This window comes from Camelus bactrianus, chromosome 11 (assembly GCF_048773025.1).
Source record: "Camelus bactrianus isolate YW-2024 breed Bactrian camel chromosome 11, ASM4877302v1, whole genome shotgun sequence".
NCBI classification, from domain to species: domain Eukaryota; kingdom Metazoa; phylum Chordata; class Mammalia; order Artiodactyla; family Camelidae; genus Camelus; species Camelus bactrianus.
The window spans coordinates 80,000,491-80,021,384 of record NC_133549.1 but is presented as its reverse complement, the minus strand read 5'-3'; the positions used below and the strand labels follow the sequence as shown (position 1 = coordinate 80,021,384).

The window sequence follows — 20,894 nt, the reverse complement described above, 5'->3', positions numbered from 1 at the left end:
CACTGAACAAAGCAGGGCCAGGTACTCACCTTTGACTGTGACCTGGGAGGGCCTCAGTGACTGCAGGCAGTAGAAAAAGGGCAGTGGGTGGCCAGGCAGGCTCGCAGGCGCGGAGACATCCTTTGCAGGGGAAGGCTTCCCGGCAGCGGTCCTGGCCGGGTGGGGTTTAGTAAACAGCTGGAGAGGCAAGGGGACAGATACACCCCACAAAGGTTGTTAGGGACAGAAGGACAGAGGAGTTGTCGTCCCTGGGGAAGTCGCAGCTGCACCCCTGCTCTGGGCGCTGCCCGGGCTGGGCTTGCCCCTGAGCGAGGTGAGTATAAACAGAACCATCTGGTTCAGCCTTTAGAGGATGCAGGTGAGGGGCCTGGGGCTCAGAGGGGCAGCTACTTTCTCGGGGTCACAGTGCAGGGCTGGTAGAGAGCCCTCCTGGTTGCCAGCTCTGTCTTCTCCTCCAAGCTGCTCAAGAAAAGGATGACCTCACTGAGGAGTCCCGTTCCTGGGAGAGCTGCCTGTCACAGCACAGGGTCAGAATGGCCCTCTTTCCTCCCTAGACCACGTGTCTCCTCGTTTGCTTCAGCTATTTTTCACACTGTTTTCCTTTTCCTTACAGACTCTCTGCAGGCACGCCATCCGGGCATCAACACATGATTCTTCAAGAGCATCCATTCAAGTGTTCCCAAGGGCACAGGCAAACCTCATTAGCCGCCTTTCTCAGTTTCCTTTTTCTTAGATCTCTACTGTCAAATCACCCCGAACGCCAAACTTTTCACACAAGCAGACAAAGCATGAGCTGCGAGGCCACGCTGCCTGGCAGCATCCTTGCTGCTGGGCCAGAGAGAGCGGCTGGGGCTGGCTCCAGCTCTCCACCCTCCCCTCCCCGACCGGGCCGCTCTCTCCAGCCATGGGCACATTCCTCTGCTCCCAGATGGAAACACGCGCTGGGCGCCATGATGGGGGAGTGGGGTGTGGGGAGCTGGCCTCGGCTGGGCAGGGCGCGTGGGCAGCCGTGGGGCTCAGCCGGCAGCCCGGGAGGCTCAGAGCAGCCTTAGTTCGATTACAGCCCTAGATCTGGTAAAGCTGGGCGAGTGATCAATACAAACAGCAATCAGAATGATGATTTTTAAATGAGCATTAAGTAAAGAATGTTCTCCTTTGCACAGAAGAATGAAAGCACCCAGGCTGGGTCCCTGTGGCGGCGTTCGCAGGCGCGGCCCCTTGAGGGGACGGTCCTGAAGCGTTTCAGTCTGGTCTTCAGGCTGGGACTGCTTGGGGAATTCTAATCTTGATGATTCTTTAGAAATATTTTTTACAAGCTCCTATGATATTTTGTTAAGTAATATCAGAATCTAACCTTGTGTGCACCCCATGATCCCACCGATGCGAAGATATTTTTGCTTAAGGGGAAGGACTGAGTCTATAATACAGGACACAGTTGGATGGTTTAAGCTGCTACTTTGAATCATCTGTTTCATCTGTATTATCAATTCTTTTAAAAATTAAAGAAATGAAACCATTTGGCTACCCAAGCTTCTTCACTGAAATTCTCTCTTTTCTACAAAGACTTCCTTGGCCAAATCCCCATTTGGATTGTGGTTTGTTCTCCAAGTCACCCTCAGGCCCTTCCACATTCCCCTACCTAGGAGCTGAGCAAACGTGAGCACATCACGTAAGACCAGGCAGAAGAGATATTATTAGGTGAGCCCACCCAAGCCTCGTGGTTACATGTGAGGAGGGCCACTCCTCAGGATGGTCCTGGAGTTGGCTGGGTCTGTGCACTCATTTCCTAGCGTGCCTCCTGGGTGGGGCCATGCTTCTGCACCCAGATGGCTGTGCTCAGGGATAAAACATCTCTACTCTGAACGGAAGTCTGAGAATCAACAGGGCAGGGATCAGTTAGATAAGCGCCTAACTCTCTTGTATACCGTCATCAGGACGGGGACATGAATGCACAGACTCACACTGCCATGTGACTACATGGATGGAAACGGAGCCAGCAGAGCAAAAGGCCGGCGTAAGGCCCCTGCATTTCACCAGGGGCCCCGGCAGGACTTGGATGCTCTCACGCTGGTGCCAATATGGCGTAGGCTTTGGAGCCAGCCAGATGGGGTGGGAGCTCTACCGCTGCCGCCTGCCAATGGTGCAGCTATAGGCAAGTTATTATTTAGACCCTCAGAGCCTCAGTTTTCTGATCTGTAGAAGAAAAATCCCTATACCCAGAGCTTATGAGAGAATTCAGTAAGGTCATCACACGCATAACTAACATTTCTTGGGTGCTTATCATATCTCAAGCACTTGATGTCTTAACTCATTGGATCTTTCCAACAACCCGAGAGGGTAGACACATACATAAAGAATTAAATTCTGTGGATTTACCATAGTGTCTATCACACACGTCACAGATAACGATAATGACGTTAGCGTTCATCACTGTCATTAACGATGTCTTCACCTCCATCAACATCAGATGGTGACGGAGGGATAAGCCCTGACACTGAAGGCATAGGGAGATGATGTGGACCATTTCGGCTCTCAGGCCTCTATGCTCCTCGCTCTCTCTCCCATCCAAGCTCACCCTCCACACACTCTTTTGAGAAAGCAAGACAGAGGACATAGCATACCGTACCTGTTTGGGCACCTGCCCAAAGTTGCTGACAAACCCCAGGATGGTGTTCCTGATCAGGGGGTCACTGATGCTGCTGAGGTCCATTCTGTCACCGTAGAAGTAGGGGTGGAAGGTGTTAACAGCCTCCACTGCGGCTGACCCCTGCTGCTTGTAGCCAAAAATGAGGTCTATCCAGTGGTGGAGGTTGGCACTAACGAAGTCACTTTCCAAAGCCTGGAACCAAAACCCAAGCATGAAAGCATGAAAACGCAGGCCTCCCAACGGACTCATGGGCCCTCTGCCCAGATCAGGAGTGGGCACGTGGCTCAGGATGCAGCTCCGCACAGGAGAGATGAGTGATGCCTCCCTGGGCTGGATACGCACTAAGCGGGCAGACACGCCGTCCACTCAAGGACCACCTAATTTCTGCCTCCAGCTAGTGGCAAAATGGGTCTGACCAGCCCATCCAGTTCATAAAATAACTCTGAACCGGAAGAAATGTGGACCAGTGTTGGGATGTCCCAGTTCACCCGTTTCTGCTGAGCAGAGCCCAACTCCAAAGCTTAGTCTCCAGAACCCACAGACGATCATTTGGAATTGTCTGGGTTCCCCTTACTGATCTTCTGGGGGGACGTGCAGAATTACACCTGGGCTTGGGAAAGTCAGGTCATCTCCGTCAGGTTAAGTTTCTGAGGCATATGGCCAAAAAGGCTTTGAGAAGGCTACACCTGCGGAAAGCCTTAGGAGGTGTGATGCCTGCTGTCACCGAATTTCCAGCGACAGGGCTAAACCCCAGGAGAACTTTCTCCTCGCCAACGACAGACAGAGGAAAGGACACAGCTTCATTATTACTAGTCAGGCCTGCCCCATTTTTTTTTTTAAGTACAGTTTATGTATAATAGAATTTTCCCTAAACTTGTAGTTTAATGTGTCCTGAAAAACGTATGCAGTCATGTCAGTCATCACCATAATCAAGATACAGAATATTTACATCCATTCAAAAAGTTCTCTTACACTCCTTTTTGCTTACCTCCTACTCCAGACCTTAGTAACCCCTGATCTGCTTTCTGTCCCCATAGTTTACCTTTTCCAACATGTCACAAAATAGAATCCCATAGTGCGTAGCTTTGGGTTTTGGCTTCTTTTGCTTAGGACAATGCCTTTGAGATTCATCCATGTTGCTTCGTGTATCCAAAATTTGTTCCTTTTTATTGCGAACTAATAGCAATGGAGTATCATTGTGTGGCTGTATCATTTGTTCATCCATTTACAAGTTGATAGTCATGTGGGGTGTTTTTGGTTTCTGACTGGTACAAATAACACTGATGAATATTTATGTACATACTTTTCTTCTGTGGACATATTTTTATTTCTCTTGGGTGCGTACCTACAAGTGGAATTCCTGGGTGATATGGCAAATGCATCTTCAACTTTATAAGAAACAAACAAGCTATTTTCCAAAGTGGTTGTACTATTTTTTTTTTTCCCACCAGCAGTGCAGGATGAATTCTGGCCACTCCACAGCCTTGCTAACTCTTGATTTTATCAGTCTTTTAAATGTTAGCCATTCTTGTGAGTGTGTAGTAGCATCTCGTGGTTTTGATGTATGTTTCCCTGGTTACTAATAATGTTAAACACATTTTCGTGTATTTATGCTAACCCAGGTATCTGATCCAGGATATGTATTCCCAAATGGCGTCTGGCCCCTACCCAATCAGCCTCTCTGGGTAAAGGTAGCCAGATCCTGGGGCTTATCAGCCAAGTCCTCCCTACTCTTGGAAAACCCTTTGGCCACGGCCAGCTCCTTGGGCCTCCAGCCCCTCTCTGATCTATACTGGGCAGTATGGCCCAGGGTTTGGCCTTGCCTGTAGGGGTGAATAAGGACACTGACTTGCCCTCCATCCAACAAGAATATGGATTTGCTTTCCCCTGCGAGTCCCACAACAAAGCGTACAAAGACAAAGCCTAACGGAGCTCTTAAAAGAGCCCAGAACCCAAGCCTTTTCCTGTCAACCCAAGGCTCTCCAGTCATATAAGGCCTTAGAAGTGCTCAGCAGTAGCCCTCGGCTTGGACAGAAAGTGTCCGTCGACACTGAGGACATACTGAGGTCCTCATTCAGGACACTGGGACGCGGCTATGATCCCACTCAGCTCACCTGTCTGTGCAGGCTGATGAACTTCCGAGGGTCCCCATCAGCCCAGGGAGGGAGCTGCACGTCCCCCAGCGCTGTCCCGTCCTGCATACGGCCTGAATGAGATGAGAAAGGGCAGGGTTTGGGATAAATGGGAACCCACACTGGACTAGGAACCAGGGGGTATAAACACTGTGTTGTCCAGGTCCGCCAGTTCCTGCCAAGGCCATACTGCTTCCTGCCTCCTCTGTCAGAAGTCAGCCCACCGGATCCGCCTTGAATATTCCTATTTGGGCACTAACCCTTCCACCCTCCACAAGGCCCTCCTTGCTTCCCAGGTAGTGTCTGTGCTTGATTCACAAGTCGCATAAAATGACTACAGTGTCATCATTGTCTGTACATCTTCCTCCCCTCTGCTCTATGCGTCTTCATCTGGGGGCTTGTACACGGTGCCCAAACAATAAGGAAACGATAACAGTAACCATGACAACTACCGGGGACGCTGAGCACCTCACTCCATGCCAGGGCGCTGTGCTAGGTAGGTGCTGGGCACACAACATCTTACTGAATCTTCATTCAGCTCTATGATTTATGCCTTTACTCTCCATTTTTAAAGTGAAGACAGCAGGTTTTCAGAGGGAGCTCCTCCAGACATTAAGAAGAGGAGTCTGGCTCCCAGCCTGAGTCTTTCTCCCTCCTATGAGCTGCACAACCTTGAGCAAGTTGCTTAACCTCTTTGGAAGTCACCTTTCCTACCTGCAGCCTTCCAGGGCTGGTATAAGGGTTAAAAGAGAAAAGTACACATAAGGTGCCTAGACTAGTTCCAGGTCTATGACGGTTGCTCAATAAAAGTTAGCCGTAGTCTTGCTGAAACCCCCCAGAGCTCTCCCGGTGCAGCTGCAGTGAAAGCACTTCTCCCTCCCCGGCCCACAGGGCTGGCCTGGCCCTTCTCACCACGCAGTCTCAGCTCACCTGCCACCTCCTCAGGTGGGTCCTTCCTGAGGACCAGAGTGACACAGGGCCTGAGTCACCTCGAACCATTTTCCTACCTTCTTTCCTTATAGGACTCATCAGATTGGACAGTACTTCACTGATTTATTTGTCTATATGTTCTATACCCGTGCCCGCAGAGTATAAACTATACCTTCAGGGCAATCCGCCTCAGGACACCCAACTAAACCCCAGTGCCTAAAAAGTGCCTGCATACAGTAAGTGCTTAATAGCCACTTGCTTTCCTGAATTCCCTGGGGATACCTTGGTCCTTGGCATGCAGCTAGGCCCCTCCCCTTCTGCAGAGAGCCCGCCTCCACCTCCCTCCAGCGCTCCCCTCGCCCCAGGCTGGTTGGCAGCCCCTCCATTCAGCTTCCACCAGCTCCCCCAACTTACTCCTTTCCTGGGCCTCCTCACATCTGATGGGAAATGCCCTTTATATTTTCAGGTTTTCATATCCCTGATGCATGTGAAACAGATCTGAGAATCTGAACACTGCCGAGGCCACCAAGATCCACGGGCTCAGACTCCTGGGCCCGGGCATGCTTTAAATGCCCCGCTGGCATTCTGTCTGCAAACCGCCACACAAGAGGCGAGGGCCTGAGGCGGGGGCTGGATCTCCTCAACAGTGCTCCCCTGGGCCCACACCTGGTCTGGCTGGAGGTGCAGGCCCACATGTGCCGTTTGGAGGAAGAAGGGGTGCCCTGAGGAAGGGGAGCTCCAGGGCACCAGGTGTGCGCTGGTGTTGGTTTGTGAGTGCCTTCCTCGGGGTGGGGGATTCCATCCCCCGCCTCTGGGTAGGGAGGGCCGAGCCCTGTGGGGGCTCTGACCACACACCCCTCCTCCACAAGTTGCCCTGATACGTGTCGTCAAGGCCCCCAAGGTACAGTCTCCAGGGGACCTCCTCTAAAGCAGCAGGTAGGAAGGCATGGCTCACTCTGGGGTGGGTCCTGGAGGGCAGGAAAGAGGAGGAGCCACCAAGGATGCCCAGACGAGTGCCCGCAGACACCCCAGCAATCTGTGCTGGGAGATGCAGCATCTCTGGGTTCTGCTCATGGGATCCCACTTAACCCGTTTGTGGGACCTGGAGGAAAATGGGGCCAGAGAGGGGCTGGGGCTTGCCCGGGTATCCAGCACGGCAGTGCCAGCCTAGCTATCAGCAAGGACTCCTGCTCCCTGGCTGCCAGCTCGCTGCAGACTGAGGCCTGGGGACCCCTGGGGATAGGGCCATGGGTGGAACCGTAGCTCCGTGGTCCTGCAGCCGGGGACTGTGTCTCTCCTCAGCTCCCACCCAGTGGAGGCCTCACGCCGACTGTACTGGTCTGGTGAGAGCCTGTGAGTTTAGTCACCTGGCAAAGATCCTGATGTCACGACCCACGAGCTGCAGGAAACAGCCCGGCGCTGCCCGGCCCCTCCGCCGCCTTGCCCAGGCTCCACTCACCGAACTCCACGGCGTTGCAGTTGGTCAGGAAGTCGGGCAGGTAGAAGAACTCCGGGACCAGCTCCCTGACGTCACTCATGTTCTCCCTGGAGGCCGACTCCCACGCGTTCTTCACGCTGTGGAACATTCTATCTGCCACATCGAAGCTTCCACCCTGAGAGATAAAGGGGTGACAATCAGCCGAATACGGCAAGAATTTAGGCTGCACAGGCACCGCCAGGTGGTCCTGTCTTCTCTGTCACCGAGGCTCGGGTTCTGCTGTTAGAACCGTCCATTCATTCCCTGACACATGTGCACGGGTCAGTCCATCCAAGGGTTCCTTCAGGCATCTCTTCACGCACCCACTTCCTGGGACCCTGTACTGTGAGCAGCCATGGAGGATGCAGGACCCATGTAATAAAGGAAGCGATGTTTCCCTGGTTTGGAAATCAAGGTTCAGCTCAGAGACAGGAAAACCAGGTCAGTCATCTCATCATGCCCCACTTTTGCTGAGGGCCAGCCCTGAATTAGGCACAAAGACAGGACCCGAAGGACCCACCAAAGGACAGAGAGTGGGTCAGACACTCCACGTGCAGGAAAAGTTTCTGGAAAAGTTGACCCCTGGCGAGCCTGCCAGCCTGGTGACAGAGAAGGTGGCAGTGGACAAGGCCTTGGCCAGGGGCAGCAGTGGAGGAAAGCAGGTCAGGTCAGGACCCTGGAGACATCAAACATAGCAGCCTTGACAAGCAAGGACAGGTCTGAGGATGGACAGCTGGGGGCGCACCAGGCTTTAAGGGATGGGAGGCTGGCCCCTCAAGACCAGCTCAGGGTGCAGCACATACCAAGCCCACCTGGTTTCCAAGGCCCATTTATTTCCACAGGTGTTTCCATGCAGCCCCAAGCTTGGCAGCTGGGACTGGACCACATTAGACATAACGCAAATTTACCCTTGGATTCTCCGCTCCTCTCATCTGAATGGTCAGATCTCTTCAGCTGTCTCTACCCTTATTCCTCAGGTGATGTGGGCATTGGGAAGAGCAGAGAGGTCCCAGTTGGAGGACGGAAGATGTTGGGGGCAGAGGTACTTCAGGAAAGGGTTCTGAAACTGGGATTTGGGTCTGTCTGCTGAAGTTTACGGACACTCAAGGGACACCTCCTCCCTGGGATTCAATACTTCACTTGTCCCCATCGAAGCCGGGCCTGTCTTGTTCAGCCAGAACTTGTCTTCCTTCTGCCAAGCTCTGCAGAGTGCAGGTGTGGCCCAAGAGCAAAGGGTAGAACCAGAATGCCAGTGTCTGCCTCTGCCCGACCAGCTCCCTGCACTCTGCTGGGCTGAGATTTCCCGTCAACATTTATCTAAGGCGGTGGCGGCAGCAGCAGCAGCAGCAGCAGCAGCAGCAGCAGCAGCAGCAGCAGCAGCAGCAGCAGCAGCAGATGAAGGATAATGAATGTGTCAGCACTTTACACGCACAGAGATGCCCTCTCTGAGTCCTCACAGCAGGTGCATCAGGAAGGAACTGGCACTTCCATTTGGCAGGGCAGAACACTGAGGCTCCTCAAAGTTCACTGATTTTCCCAAAGCAATGGATGGCAGACCTGGGGTAAAAACCTACGGATATAACTTTAAAGGGCATGCTTTGCACTAGTGCCAGTTACCCAGGGGAACCCCTGGGCCTTGCGTAAATGATCTACTGTGTGTGGCCAAAGGACTCTGCTCTTTCTGAGAAGGGAGAACCTGCCACACACTTGGGCATCCTGGCAGGCTGGTCAATTTTCAGAGTCAGATGTGAGGAGCCAGGGAGACCCGTGAGTCATTCTCTGCACAGGGTTGGGGACTCCCCTGGGGTCACAACCAAACACAGTACATAAGCAGCTTAAAGAGGTGGCTTTCCTCCAAGATCACTTTGCTCTTGGCTTAAATTAGGGGATGATGCCCACCCTTAGGTTCAAACTGCAATGGAAAAAAAATGTGGGGAGAGTGTTTTTAAATAAATCTGCCCCTAACAAGTCACTCGTTGAAATGTATTAAGAGTTTTGCGTATTTAATTTGCAGCCTGAGTCTTATATCTGCGGGAGATTGATGCCTCCTCGTCGTCCTATTTTCCTTCTGCAGTTTTTATGAGTGCTGATGGTAATCTCCTGAGAAACAATATGATTTGGTAATAAAAAGATTACCTGTATTAAATAAAAATAATATATACATAGGAAATATTGTTAGTGCTACAAATCTGGTTAAAGATATTACCACAAAGAAAAATGTTATTTTTTTCACAGCTGTCTAATGCATTTTAGGAAAAGTAATATCTTTAAAACTTAAGCCTGTATTATTTATAAAGGAAGCAATAACTGATTTTCCGATTTCCTAGATTAATAAATGTATTTGCATACATTTGTTTCAAAATGAATGGGTTTTCTCACTTCTGCAATACACAAGAAACGCCAAATTCCCTAGAAGGGAAAGCGGAGCTGCTTTGTTACTGGTATCGTAAATCAGTGGGGTGACACAAACTCCGGGGGCTGCCGGCAAGGAGTCCCACCAGGACTTAACTCTCGGGGAGAGAAGGAAGGAGAAAAGGAAGAGGAGATGGAAGGAAGAGAGAGGGAGAAAAACACAATCTAGGTTCCCAGAGCATCCCCATAAAGAATGTCCAAAACAAAAGAAAGCGACAATCAAATTAAGTCTGGAGATTGGATGGAAGCGAAGTGATCGGAGGAAATTACTGTGCTGATATCTGCTCCTAAATCTGTTCTGCAGACACTCTTGAATATCAAGAATAATGAATTCTCTGTGTAGTCAAACAGACAGAGAACTAATAGCAAGGCTATTATTATGAACAAAGGATCCACCTTGTTCCTTTGCCAACAAGGCAGAAGATGTTTCCCAGGTGATGTTAAAGCTGGAAGACGAGGCCTCTCAGTCTGGAAGTTTCTGAGGCAAAAGGTTACAGTCTTTGGATTTGATGGCTAGCTGACATCACTCAGATGTAACGACACCAGACAGACATTCTGAACATTCAGAAATAATATAACCCTGGACATCTTTCCTCAAGTAAAACGCTTTAAGAGGTGCTCAATTTTACTAAGAGAGGAATCAAAATTAAAAGCAAAATAATGAAAGCAGATGTAGCCGACAAGGACTGTTGCTGAGCACTGACAGAAGTTAAAATCAGAGGAAAGTTCACAATTATGGTCCAGCAATTAAAATCGGAAATGCCCTTGAAAGGAGTGTATATACAGAAGGCACCATTCCTTTTGCATGAAGACATGGAGTCTACGCGCACCTGTGCCCTGGGTAGACATTCCAGTGGCAACACTCTTTAACCCCTCTCCAACATGGGAGGGAAGCTGTGCTGGAAAAAGCCCGTTCAGTTCCTGACCCGCACCCCTAGGAAGTCCAGTAACTGCATGGGCTGCAAGAAACTTAACACACAGCTATTCTGATAACATGTGCTAGAAAGTCTATTCTTCCCTCCAGGTGGGTCTGACCCAAATCAACCCACCACATCCAAATTACGGGACTGGTTTTATGAGCAGGGGGATGACCCCGTCTCACTGCAGATAACCTTTCCAGGAATTTAAAAGCACCCCAGGTAAACAGTTCACTTACAGGACCTTGTCGGTACATCAGTTGGCCTAAGCGGCTGGCGCTTGTCCGTCAAAGAGGCCACATGCAGAGTGAGTGGAAAGCGCCTTAGCTTTAGAACCAAGAGGACCTGGGGGCGGGGAGGCAGGGTTTTCAGCACCCATTTGCAGTGTGTGCTCCAGGGATCTCTTAGTCCCTTTAATTTCCCATGCCCGGCTCTGCAAATTGTGGATGTGAGAGAGTGTGGGTGAGTGTGAGTGTGTACGTGTGTGATGTGTCGCAGGCCAGGCACACGGGAAGAGGTACCACAAGAGCCCGGCTCCCTCGCTTTCACACACCGGGAACTCGGGAGCAATCCTGGGCTTGGGCCCGAATCCCAGCACCCATGTGGAAGGTAACCATGGGTTCAAAAAAATAAAAAGAAGGATTTGGAAGTTATTAGACATGGAAGTGGAGGTACGAGGGGAAGGGAGGAGGAGTGGGGTCCTGGGACGGGGCAGGAGAGAAGTAGCGAGAGTATTGTCCGGGCGGTCTTGAGGCAACACCATCACCAAAGGAGTCAAGGGGCCAACGCGGCTTCCTCCAGCTCCGACATGGACTTGGGAAGCCCAGGTACCAGTTCAGCTGCCTCCTCCGTCTCCCTCTCCACTGAGGACGGGCTGACCCAGACTAGTCGTTAGCTTTCCTTCCTGTAGGATATGGTCTTTTACTCAAATAAAACCCACATACAATGTGCTGCCTGCTCTGAAGGGGAGGAGAGTGCACACGTACGGAACCCTCAGAAGCAGCAAACAGTTCTCATGATGAATCTCACTTTGCCCCCATCAGCCCGAGTCGGGTTATTTTAAAGGAGGAGGAACGGAGGCTCAGGTATTCAGCACTAGCAGTTAGAAAGTTCTAGAGCCAGGACTTCGTCCCAGGTCTGCCTGACTCTATCACCTGGGCCTTTTCTTACTCCCCACTGAGTCAGCGCAGTAACAATTACACCTGTAGTGCGGACACAACTCCACCCGGACCGGGCTGGCACCCACCCAGCCCCCAGCTGATCAGCCTGGGCCAAGTGCTACCCACAGCCCTTGGTTCTCTCCGCAGTTAGCATACGTTGTACGCAAAACCAGCCATCTCGCCTCAGGTGGTTCAGAAAACCCTTCCCGACCGCTGGTAATGGCCGACTTCACACAGGCTGTGACTTAATTAACACAGCACTTGATTTCAGTTCCTTATTAAATGCAGCAGCGGTGGCAGTGGCACTGCCACTGTGCCCTCACTGGGGCGCTGGCTGCCTTGGTCTGCCCTCCCCTCCCCAACCCCCAGGCTGGGTCTGAGTTCAGGCCTGAAAGCAACGGGCGCTCGTGACAGGGCAGAAGTGGGGGCCTGGCCCCAGCAGCGGGGTGGCTTCCCAGCTGCTCAGCTGTAGGAAGGCTCCCAGACACTGGCTCCCGGTAGGTGAGACTCCTGAGAATTACAGCATCCTGGGAGGCCAGCCCCCAGCTCTGGTCAACAGTAGTCCCACACCCCAAGGGACTCGGGATAACAGGGCACATAGCCGACTTGTGCCTGGGTCACACTGCCCACATATCATATTTTCTGGATGGTAAGAGTCTATCATTGTAATGGCAGGTTTGGGGCAGAAAAGCAGAGACAGCAACAGGAGAGGTAGACATCAATTCTAAGACCAGCCAGAACTTCATAAGGCTTAAATGTGAAGAGAATAAAGGAAATCTTATGCCTAGGAATCAGAATATGCCACACTGCAGTTCTTAGACTGCCCACATCCCTCTGCACCATGCCTAGCGGGCAGGCCACTGCCCAAGGAATGCTGTACCCACCTTCCATCAGACCACACGAGGTGCCCTGCACAGGAACCAGCTCTCCACATCGAAGCCCTCCCTGGCCAAGTCATCGAGCAAGCACATCCCTCTGGCTTATTCCCGTAACAGGCCAGAGGCAGAGTTTGCTTAATGCAGAACAGAAGAGCATGCACTTTCTTAGGCTGACTCTTGGATGTACACCTGCTCTGGAAATAGAGGCCAATCTCACTTCTCTGCTCCCGGATAAGTGAAAAGGGCCCCGCTGCCCAGATTCTGCACCCCTCTCCTTCTCTTCCTCTCCCCTTCTCTTCCTCTCCCCTACTTCATGGTCCATGCTGGGGCTGGGGGCTGGAAGCCTCAGGCTGCTAAGAATGCAGTGAGGCGCCTTTCCTTGTCACCAACAGGGGTGAAGCAAAGATCCCAAGGCTCCCACAGGGGAGCCAAGCATACTCCCCCAGATAGAGGCTCTGTGCACACCCCCTTGGGAGCTACAATTCATCTTTTATTGTAAGGAAAAAGCAGAAGACTGTTGGTTCTCCTGGTTCCAAAGGCTTGGACCTACTAGAGGAGGCAGTTAAAAGAAGGAAGGGGAAGCCAATTCAGAAGTATTGTGGAGATTGCAACTCGGATGGGCCAATGTGCCACAGATAGACTGGAACCCGAATAACTAGGAGTCACATCAGACTTAGACACGGGAGTCAAAGACCTCAAGCTAATACAACTGCCTTTGCGCCACCCTCCCCAAAGCAGAGAAAATCGCCTCTGATCATCTCACACTGGTTTAGACTATCTCACCCAGTTTGGGCTGGTCACCAATGGACCGATTCCGGCTAACATAAGCTCAGACCTGTTACGACTAGCTTCCAAGTGGCCTTAACCCAGTAGGTTGGCAGCACACCTGTTCCGCCTGGCTCAGGCCTTTTGGGATGCTGTGATGCAGTCCCGACTGTCTTGAATTAGCTTAAAGCAAAGAGAAGCAGCTTGCACAAGTCCAGGACTGCTCAGATGAGATCAGATGGGACACAAAGCTCACAGCTGACACTGCTTCTACTTCCATCTCCCTCCTCCCAGTGTGAGAAGACCCTTCATAACAGGCCGAGGTGAGGCAGTAACACGTGCGACTGAGGGCCAAGGGGGAGCTTGTGAAGCACCAGCACTCCCTGGGTGGAGGGCCGTCCTGGGATGCCTCAGCATCACCGCCAGCAGGGATCATCCTTCTTGTGGATGGCGGAGGAGCCGCTGGAGGGGATTCCTGGCATCGGGTACAGCTCCAGGGCTGTTTGTTCTCCAAACCAAACTTACTCAAAATGCCTGTTGCCTGAGAAAGGCTCAGGGGAAGCACATTTGTTATTTTTGAGTGAATTTCCAGGGAGAGGAGTTATACAATGTCTAGACGATCTGTGCCTTCCAGGAGCGAGAAGTGTGCCAGGACACAGAAGACAGGAGGGCTTTTGCTCCAAACCAGAGAAAGCGCCTTGACCTTGCCTACCCGTTCCTGCCCAGGGCCCAGGAGTGGGCGCGCTTTGATGCCGACCTAGGGTGGCTTTTCGTCTCTCGGGGTCAAGCTCATCTGAGTGTCCACAAAGAGTGACCTTGCCGATGAAGTCACTCCAAAACACACAGTTCCTGGAACAAGCATGCTTTTCCATTGGTGAAACTTGGCTGTCAGAGTGAGTCCATGTAGGTTCGGCAGTCTGTTACCCATCACGGCCAGGCCTTCCTCTCCATAGGACCCTTGCAAGGCCTGGATCAGGAAGGGCCCTAAACTTGGGCCCTGCGGTGTGTTCGCTTTGGAGTTGGCTGAGGCAGCTGTCTGCTGCTAGGATACCCAATGGCTCTCCCCAGTCAAAACCTGTGTCCCGGGATAACCTTGAAGCAGGATCCCAGTGATGGAGTCAGAAAGGAAGAGAGAAAAAAACTCCTCAGCTGCCCATGAGGGACCCTGTCCCAGGAAACCCACGTGTCTTGGACATCACCATCCACTCAGAGTCAGACTTGCCTACTGCCAGCTTGTATTGGGCTGCCAGGTAAAATACAGGATGCTCGGCTAGATCTGAATTTCAGATAAATATAAATCACTGTTTATCTGAAATTCAGATCTACCTGGACATCCTGTATTTTTATTTGTGAAACCCAGAGACCCTAAGCTGGTGTGATGGTCTGTTAGTTTATGGGTGGGCAAACTGGTTAGTTTCTTTCTCGAGTTTGGCTGTTCATTTCAGCATTTAAATATTTTGTTCGTCCTTTTAGGCCTTCAGGCTTGTACTGAGCATCGCTTTATGCATTCTGATGTCACAGTGGTATTCTCGTTCTTCCTTCCTTCTTTGTCTTTATTTTTCTAATTTTTGACCACCTACCTTCAAGGAAGTCTTCAAGCTTCCTGCTTTTCCTTTTTCCACTAAAACCTATTCATGCTAAGTATTTTTTCCCCATATCTCTCATTCCTTATATTTTAGAGTCTTTTTGCAAGACTTTTGGGCACACATAGAAGTGTATCTGACAAAGAGCAGCCACCCTCATCTGGACGGCCTGGCATCCTGGAGCCAGTGTCCAGTGGGAATCGTGGTCTGCAGACTGGATTTCTGGCAGTGGGGTCCCCACCTGGTCCAAGCCTAGCTCTTAGTCTGTGAGACAGAGCTGTCTGTGTGTGCACACACGTGTGTAGGGGAGTGGGCGTGCTTACCTGCAGAGAGCAGAAGGCCTGGGTGAAGGGCGGCATCCGGACCAGGTAGGAGGCGACAATGATGGCTGAGGAGTAGTGGGTGCAGTAGTGGCACTGGACAGTCATGTCTCCTGCAATGAAAGGACACGCATGGGGTGGCATCCCCACCTGTGCTCGGGCAGGCGGCAGACCCGCAGGTGTGAGCCCTGCTGGTGCTGGAGCCTTGATGTTCTGTTCACAGACGTCAGTGTAATTTGGCCAACAGCCACCAGTGGTGGCAAGCACATTCGAGACCCTCAGCTGCCAAGTCCCCAGTGGGGTGCCCTCAGGCATGCAGACAGAGCCAGGCTCCGGGAAGGATCTGCTGAGGATCCACTGGGGGGACAGAGCTCTGCTTTTCTGACTTAAGCAGGACGTAGAGAGCCCCAAGGTGATCCAGTCCCACCAGCAGCACTGTCTCCTTCTGTTCTCATTTAGAATAAAAGTACCTGTGTGAGAGGCAGAGGCTTGTTAACTTGGGGACACTCCCCCCCATCCCCAGGGTGAGTGAGAACATAGTGTCTTCAGTCCCAGAGGGACCAAGACTGGAGAGGCATAAATATCTCCAATTTGCTCCATCCAGGGATGGCGGAGCTGGATCGTCGAGTCAGAAGCAGTGCCCTGGCCAGACCGGCCCAGCAGAGTAACAGCGAGGGTGCCCTTGAGGACACTGTGCAGGCTGTGTCCCCTCCGTCACTCTCTCCCTGAGTCCACACAGCAACCCTATGAGTCGGGGTTACTTGTTACCCCCATTCCGCCAATGAAGAAGCCAGAGCAAACGAGCGCCGTGCTCCCATCATTAGTGAGTGGGAGAACCAGTTGGAGGCACGGTCGGCAGAGGCCCCAGACATCTCCCCTAAACGGCCGCTCAGCCATCTCACTGCCAGGCCCACCCCTAGCCCTAAGCCTTCCCTAGTGCCACGAGGGAGTGGCACTCTAAATCAGAGTTGTTTGGGGAGGTTGTTGGATGTACTTGTGTAAGGGCGCAAACTCACTGTGTGTGGCTCCAATGCACACCCGGGTTGATATGGGAGAGAATGGTACCCAAGTGGGTCCTGCGTGGGACACAGCTGGGGAGACCTGATGTCCCTCTGCCCTGTCTCCCTGGAAGGCAGAGCCTGGTGGAGCCAGAGGAACAGCCTCTGGGGTCAGGTGAGGGACCTCAAACCAACCCAGTAGGTTGGCAGCACACCTGTTTCGTCTGGCTCAGGACTTCTGGGATGCTATGATGCAGTCCTGATTGCCTTAAATTAGCTTAAACCAAAGAACAGCAGCTTGAACTCCAGCCATAGGAGGTAATAATCAGGGTAAGGAGGCCTGCCCACTCCTCCCACCTCCCCCAGCCCCATGCAAAACAGGGGTCCCAGGTGGGGGCCAGGAGGCTCCCAGGGACTGTGTGCCGAGAACCTGTTCACCAAAGGCAGGGCCTCGGGGCTGAGGGAGCCTTCGCAAAGTGTGCTGCTTCTGGTTCTCAAGATAAGCTTTCATGGTTCATGGGTGGACGTTCCTTATTTTACCAGTTCTATGTTTATTTCAAAGTGTTTGAGAAAACCAATAGAGCTGGTGTCAAATACATGACAGAAAATTGTCTTTAAAATATATTCATTGAAGTTTAAGAAGTGAATAGACCTAAAGGAATAAGGCGGTTACAGTATAGGGGGCATGTGAATGTGGGGACAGCTGTCCAGGTGATGTGCTGGTGAATAGGTTCTACAGCCGGACAAACGCAGGTTCTGCCACTTGGAGGCCATGATCCTGAGTGAGCGGCTTAAACTCTGAGCTCCAGTGTCCTCCTCTTTGAAAACGACCGCTGTATTTATGATCACAGCCAGGCCTGCACTTGCTGTACAGAAAGTGCTGAACGCATGTCACTTCCCGGCCTTTGCCTGCCTCTGGGAGTGGAAGTGTTAGCTCTTGGCACCATAGTTCTCAGTCCCAACTGCACGTTGGAATCACCCGATCCACACCCTAGCACAGACTTAAGTTAAATCAGAATTTCTAGAGGTGGGGCCTGGGCATCAGTATCTTTTTTAACAAGCTCCCCAGGTGATTCGCACATGCAGCCAGGGTGCAGACCACTGAATCAGAGAGTTCTCTATTCAGATGTCATTGTCTGTCGCCTAGGTGACCATCTAAATTGTTATCAACTCTCACTTCAAGGAATTCGGATGAAAAGCAACGCAGGAAATAAATCGAGCTGGTGTCTACCCACCTTCAGTCTTCTCAACTTCTTTAAACCTCTGGATGAATTTCAGCTTCCTTTCCTTGGTCTGAGCCCCCATGGGCTTCGAAAGATCCCGGAAAGTCTTGGGATTCGTCAAGTTCAATGTCTAGAAGGCAGATGTGCAGCTGGAGTTAACTCCCCAGGACCCCCTGTGCCCCAGCGAGACTTCAGGAGCCACGCTCTTTAGTTTTATGGTTCTCTTTATCGGTTTACTGTTGTTTGGTCTGACCCCCCTCTGGCGATTAGCGGGCCTGCTAGGGTTTTACAGCCTCGCAGCCAGTGATCCACAAAGACTTAATAGGGGAGAGATGGAAAATAAGAGGAGGGGAAGATTGAGTTCACACTGAACTGTGTCAAGTTGACCCACATTAGAACATCACCACTGGTTACACAAGAGACGTTCAGAAGGGTTCCTGTTGTCAGGGGGCGCTTGGCTCTGGCCCTCACGGAGCAGTTCAGGGTCCTTGCTTAGAATCAAACTGATTTTACAGGAAATTAGAAGTCATTTGATTGGGGAGGAAAGGGGAGGAAGGACCTCATGTTTCTGGAGGCGCACTCCCTTCCGGGTAATGAAAACAGCACTGGCGCCCCTTCCCCTGCCCTTGGGATACACGACAGTGGAGGCATGTGGAGCTTCCAGGGCTGGGTGTCCTCAGAGATGTTTTATTAGCAGAGACGTTCTGCGTATTAGCAGGGGAGCCACGAACTCCCCGGAAAGGAGGTGTTTCTTTACACCTCTCTTCCCTTTCACTAGGAGTGAATCACCACAGCTTTGCTGGGGAGGCAGGGCCTCCCACCGTCTCATACCTGTTGAAGCCAGGCAGGGACAGAAGCGAAGCAGGTGGGCCTGAGACCCCCACGAGTGGCGGCCCCCATGGAGACCCACAGTCAGCTACAACCAACTCTGCCAGGGCAGAATGGGGCTTCAGAGTTGCCAGATCTCCTATTCCTCCAAAAGATACTGGAAATCCAGCTTTTTAAATGCTGGTAAGTGATCAAATTTTAATACAGAGTATGGGCTAGACAAAAGAAACCGGTGAGCCACCGCTTTGCCACACTGTGAGTTAAAGCTGGGATTGGTACGTCTCGGTTTTGAAATAACTCGGCCTCAGATGATCATTAGTGCAGTAAGAAGCAACATGTGGCTGGTGAGGTTTGCTGTGTTACATGTCCTAAGTGGGGATGGGAGGTCACCAAAGGCTGAGGCTTCTCTCCAAATTCTAGGGATCAGCCATCTGAACAGCCCGAGGCAGGACTGGCCGGGGCTGATCCGAATCGGGACCCGGCCACATTTTGCCCTTTACCTACACTGCCCAAGACACCTCCCGATGGCCAGAGCTCAGGTGGTCAGGACACTGCTCTACAGCTTGGTCGTCCCCCAGTAACCTCACCTTGGTCTAGCTGAGTCATTTTTCTATTCCTTCCTCCCCTGCCTGCTGAGTTCCAGGGACAGAGGCAAAGAGCAGATGATCTGGTCTTGCCATCAGCCTCCCCTGTGGCTACATGTCTCGGTCCAGCTCCGAGATGAAGTCTACAGACCATCATCTCAGTCACTGAAGTCAGGTTACCAGGGAGGAGTACCTTCTCGCTGGGTCTGTGTCTCTGTGTCTCTCTCGCTCTCTCCTCTTCTCTCTCACCCTCCCCTCCTCTCTCTCTCTCTCTCTCCCTCTCTCTCCACGTTGATTCTAAGAACAAATTTCATGGCCCACTTCACTTGATGGACCAGTGTTGTCCATGGCAGTATCTCAGCAGATGGGTATCTCTTGCATTCACGGTAGCAAATAAACCAGGAAGCCCTCTGGGGTGCATGTTATCTATCGTCCTAGTCATGTGGGGCTAGGTTCAGGAACCAAGGCAGCCAGACTCCACAGGCCTCCTCCCAGGCGAGGGGCCAAGCCCAGAGCAGCCCCCAGGCAGGCCCCGGGGGAACTGAACCCCATCAGAGAGGCTCTACATGATTATGGATGCTCTGGTCATCAGAAAGCCCCAGGACAGCTGCGCAGCATCCCTGTGAACACGCACCTGTGAGGTGTAGTCGGCCAGGACCCAGGGGAACACCGGATACTGCATGTAGTCATTGTAGGTCCTCCCGGCCAGGGTGTTGAGGTACATGAGATACTCAAAATTGCTGATGTCCCTTTTCTACCAGAAGAGACAAAGAGGGGATAAACCAAACACAGTTGGCCTCTTCCTAAGGACCACAGGGGTCTAACTCCCAGCCCCGTGTAGGAGACCCTCGCTGTGCAGGTGAGAGCAGGTTGCACTTACCTGCCCTGTTCCCTGCACCTCGGCGTGGAGCCGGGCCATCTCAGGGAGGCCCACTAATTCCAATATGAACTGAAGCAAATCTAGTTAGGAAGCAAAGTCAGCCAGGAAAACACACACACACACACACACAAGAACACAGCTTGGCAGTCCAAGCACTCTTTTGTGTTAACTGTTGGGTGGGATGATCCAAAGCTGATTAAAATAATAGCACCAATGCTGGGTGAACTTGCTGCTGACCTCTTTATGACTGAACACACAGCTGAGGGGACTTGCAGTCACAGGGAAAGAGGCTCTCACCAACAGGTGGAATGATCTGTCTTCCTCTGGGACTTTAGGAACCTTCTTTTCCCTGACCCTGCCTGTGTGGATAACACTGGCTCTTAGGGGCCTCGGCTTGAAGACGTACAATCACACATGGAGACAGGGACTGTATTCGGGGAAAAGTCCCCAAGGCCAGCTGGTGAATGAGCAGCCCCGTACATCCCTCATCTCTGATGGGACCTGCATGCTGTGGCCTCCCTTCTCCTTGTCCTGCTTCTTGGGAAAGGAAGTGGATTTGGGACACGAGGGATCAAGAGTTACTTTCTTGCTGCCATGTGATTTGTAGGACTGGCTCTCTTGGGGTCTGTTCCTTTCACTGACAACCCACAGCTGAATGTCAGCTTCTCCAGGCTGGGAGCCACGTGTGATTTCCCAGGACAAGATGTGGTGATCACTGTGCAGTCCTGAGCTGTGTTCATTCATACATACATGCACGTCTTCACAGATGGAGAATGTGTGCACACAGGGCCTGTGTACACAGACACACACACACACACAGACACATGCCCCCTCACTCCCCAGCTCTGAGTCCAATGCTCAAGAATCACCTCCAGTCACTGAAATCTTTTCAGGGCAATATTTGGGACATTTGGGCAAATTAATAAAACAAGATCCCTCCTGATTCATGCACAGGTTTTCTCTCTTCATCACTGGGACCTCAGCTATTTGCTGGTTTGCATGCCCAGAGGGATTCCTCGGACCTAGAGCCCTCTGAGGGGGGTCACTGTACCTGCCACTTCTGCAGCATGGTCCTGTCGAAGCCGGGGTATCTCCTGTGGAACAGAAAACAATACTGGTGACAAAATATCTCAAGGCATGATCGGGTGGAGAGGTGGGAC

At 51.9% G+C, this 20,894-nt stretch overlaps 1 protein-coding gene across 5 annotated transcripts in view; it reads right to left on the bottom strand.

Annotated features, from left to right (window-relative positions):
* Window positions 1-20,894, bottom strand: part of WDFY4 (WDFY family member 4) — a 267,639-nt gene that overhangs the window by 13,186 nt on the left and 233,559 nt on the right. For all 5 annotated transcript variants that reach the window (XM_010963488.3, XM_045523018.2, XM_045523019.2 and 2 more), the window contains 8 exons: window positions 20,786-20,828; window positions 19,489-19,608; window positions 17,455-17,572; window positions 15,225-15,334; window positions 7,169-7,322; window positions 4,762-4,853; window positions 2,627-2,839; window positions 30-177 (listed from right to left, as the gene is read on the bottom strand). In XM_010963488.3, the coding sequence (XP_010961790.2) occupies window positions 30-177; window positions 2,627-2,839; window positions 4,762-4,853; window positions 7,169-7,322; window positions 15,225-15,334; window positions 17,455-17,572; window positions 19,489-19,608; window positions 20,786-20,828 (998 nt within the window). The remainder of the gene's footprint in view (window positions 1-29; window positions 178-2,626; window positions 2,840-4,761; window positions 4,854-7,168; window positions 7,323-15,224; window positions 15,335-17,454; window positions 17,573-19,488; window positions 19,609-20,785; window positions 20,829-20,894) is intronic.